This window comes from Glycine max, chromosome 11 (genome assembly GCF_000004515.6).
Source record: "Glycine max cultivar Williams 82 chromosome 11, Glycine_max_v4.0, whole genome shotgun sequence".
Lineage (NCBI taxonomy): Eukaryota > Viridiplantae > Streptophyta > Magnoliopsida > Fabales > Fabaceae > Glycine > Glycine max.
The window spans coordinates 6,183,446-6,186,951 of record NC_038247.2 but is presented as its reverse complement, the minus strand read 5'-3'; the positions used below and the strand labels follow the sequence as shown (position 1 = coordinate 6,186,951).

Sequence of the window (3,506 nt, the reverse complement as noted above, 5' to 3'; positions counted from 1 at the left end):
AAAAGGAAAGCTTTGCACTTGTAACCATATAAAAATTCTCAAAAAAATATGGTAACCATCTATATAAGATAAGAACGGTTTTTCAGTAAGTTTATGTGAGAGAAAAAAACATACAGCGAGTATTTTTATCTTATACATCTTTTGTACTTGAGACAAAAAAAAAAATGTGATTTAGTGGATAACAAGATTTACGTTTTTGTTCCGTGTTGTCCAATTTCTTTTGTGTTGTCCCATAAGTTTTTTTTTTTTAAAAAAAAATCAAATGTAAATCAAGTAGTTTGTGTTGTCTTGTCCCTTAAATATATGCAAATTAAACGGATCCATAACGTCACATACGCCTACAGAGGACAAACGACTCATCTATAAGCTGTACAATAATGTATGTGCTACTACAAATTCTACAATGCTACATTTGTTGCTCAATCAGCCTTAAGGTTGAACAGATTCTTCGTAACCAGAAACTTGAGCCAGCTCCGATAATTCTACCTCACCACTTAGAACCTGCAGGAAAAGCCAATGCCAAATGCACTTAGAACGAAACAAATTTGGATAGAAAAAAGAGGGTGCATAGTTATAAATTATAAGCACAGCTTACTGCCTGTTTACCTGGCCATTAATAATCCACGTTGGGAAACCTTCTAGTTTGGCATCTATGCATGCCTTGATCATTTTAGTTCCTCTCCGAAATCCGTCGGGAAAGCATTCCACATAGTCCAACTGCTTGGCTGCCTCGCGCCCAAACATCTGTATCAGCAGGTTCAAGTGAACAATTATCTTGAAGACATGTTAGACAATAAACTGTAGCAAGCAAAGCTTGTGAACTGTTCATTCTGGACATTATCAAGCATAGAAAAATAGGTTGAAAAATTAAAATTTAGTATGTTAGAATGCAGCAATAATGGGGAAAGTTTTCATGAAGAAATAAACCATGATATTTTTGAATCCATTGACAACTAATCCTGAAACCAGGGTGAAGATCTTCCCGAGTAGTTATATGATAGTGAGTTCTTCATTGACGATTACATTACTAAGGAGGCATTTCATTCACAGATAATTTTTTTAGTTCTGCGAATATTTTTTTCATGGAATATAACATGAAAATGTTATTCCTGGGTATTATTAAAAAATGTGTTTGGTTAACTATTAAAATTGATTGAGAATATTTTTTATATTCCCAGGAATAATTAAAATGTGTTTGGTTGAATTATTTTTTCTTGGAAATATATATTATAATTATTAAAATTTCCTTACTGAGTAACCCATTAACTGACTATCTGACCCCTAATTAGTTAACTAACTCCATTTATTCTACTAATTATGTAACTATGGGGGTTACCTATCAATTTCTCTATCAACTACAATTTTAAGAACCAACAACACGGATTATGATGATTTATGTTCCATTCAGTCTGGCTAAAAACTTTGAAAGGGATTATAAGTGACAACATACCTCTTTTTGTTCCTGACAGTGAGAACACCAGAAAGCACCATACATTTTAGCTCCTATGGAGTGCAAATGCCTTGCTAGAGATAGTGCGAAAGGGCTTGACGGAGTTGTAATCTCAGTTGCAAAATATGGAAGATCATTTTCAGCCAGGCTGTTAATAAAAGTAGACAACAAAAAAGTTGAGGATTTCAAATTGTAAGTTGCAAGCATAAGCATTCACCATGGTTTCATCTCCAATGGGACTAGGAAAAATCAAAATAAACAAACATATAATCATCCAAGGTTTATTTGAAAGAATAAACCTAGCCTTCAAACAAAAATTCTACCAGTAACCACCAAGTAAACAAAGCACCCTTTTTCTTACAGGTCCACATTATACTGTTATAACATTATACAAATTACATTGTCATACACAAGGGCTGCTACTTCCGTTTGCTATGTACTTGTGCCGAAATCCTAATCTGCTGGCTTTGGTCACATGACACACAGGAAGGCTGTGCAAAATTGTTTCACATAGGTCCTGTCTACTTAAACACAAAAAAAAACTGAAACATCTAAGAAAAAAGAACCACTAAGGAAACATTGGCCATGACCTGAAAGTCAAAGTATAATTGTATGGGAAAAAAAGGCATACACCAAACAACGAAATGTTGGCAGACAGCAAGCAAAGGCAATAGAAAATGACAATTAGAGATTAGTTTTTCATCTAGTTTTGTTCAAGCCTGTGAAATGGCATTGATTGATACGTGATAGCACAATTACACATTTGTTCCACATCTCACAAACAAATGGAATACTCAAATTAAAAGTGATCTAAAGGTCCTAAGCAAGTTGCACAAAAAGTAACGTTCACCTTGAGGAGGCAGATTTTGAATTGCTATAGGATGCGTTCAGCGAGAGAATCACTAAGCTAGCAACAAGCAGTTGCAGACCCAGTTGTTTAGACACCTCTTGCAATCCAATATCCTATCACATAAATTTCAAAAAAAGAAGAAGAAAGAAAGTGCCAATTAGGCAATAACACGGAAAAGAAGCATAAACACACAAGATTTTAAAAAAAGGTTAACATAACTAACCTACCTTGAGTGTAACAAAGAACAAGGTGAAGGACAAGAAAGCCGAAAGTAAGCAGTAGGAGCAAGACGAGTCAGAGAATCTGGTGGTTAGAATGTACAAAAAATACGCACTAGCAGCTGCCATGGAGGTTGTGGCTCCAAGCAACACTGCTTCAGCAGTTGGTTTCTCAATCCCAAAACGAAAATTCTTCGAAGCCAATTGAACACCAAGTGCAGCAACCAAGCCATACGCAGCCATCCCAATCAGAGGAAGAGGAATACCTAAAAATTGCAAAACGACCGTGCCGTTCATAACACATTCCAATAGCGCTTACTTACAATTCAATTAGTTATAGCACATTTCGGTAAAAAAAAAAAAAAAGACAAAGAAGCGATACCGAAAACGAGGGCGTAATCACTGTCGAGTATTTTAGAGCAGGTGCCGCCGCCGACGGGGCAAAAGGCGTCTGCGCCGGTGAGTTTAAGGTAAGTGAGGTACGAGGTTTCGAGGAATCCGACGCCGGCGACACCGGCGATCAACTTGTGAGTCCAGTCGAAGGGAGGAGGCGGGGCGGTTTCCGGCTCCAAAGAGGAGCATTTGAGAGGCGGCAACAACCCGATCCGGTTCGGAGAACGGTGGTGGCGAATCGGAGCTCCGCCAATGGAAACACGAGAAGACGACGGTAGTGACAGCGTTGCGAGGGTAAAGGTAGTAGCCATGAGAAAGCTTTAACCGTCTCTGGCAACTTCGCTTACCATCCCATTCATTCCCTTCCTTCAAAGTCACAGAAGAGTCAAAGCAAAATTGTCAATGGTGTCATGTGGATCATTTGATTGGGCCAGTTCGTTGGTCTTGATGAGACTAATGGGGCTGATGCTAGGTGCACCCAGCATTATTGCTGGTGCACCCAGCACTTAATTGTAAAAGTGGAAAATACCCCTGCATATTTTAAAAAGTTTTGTGCACCAGCAGCCTTTTCTTCTTCCGCTACTCCTTCTTCCGT

The 3,506-nt window shown here is 38.1% G+C and overlaps 1 protein-coding gene across 1 annotated transcript; it reads right to left on the bottom strand.

The window, feature by feature from the left end:
* Positions 1 to 277: 277 nt before the first annotated feature.
* Positions 278 to 3,278, bottom strand: LOC100817843 (uncharacterized). The gene is made up of 6 exons (NM_001254284.1): positions 2,901 to 3,278; positions 2,528 to 2,784; positions 2,301 to 2,413; positions 1,451 to 1,598; positions 607 to 744; positions 278 to 501 (listed from the first exon to the last, which is right to left on the bottom strand). Exons 1-6 carry the CDS (start codon positions 3,220 to 3,222, stop codon positions 430 to 432), a joined length of 1,050 nt encoding a protein of 349 aa, NP_001241213.1. The 5' UTR covers positions 3,223 to 3,278; the 3' UTR covers positions 278 to 429.
* Between the last annotated feature and the right edge of the window lie 228 nt (positions 3,279 to 3,506).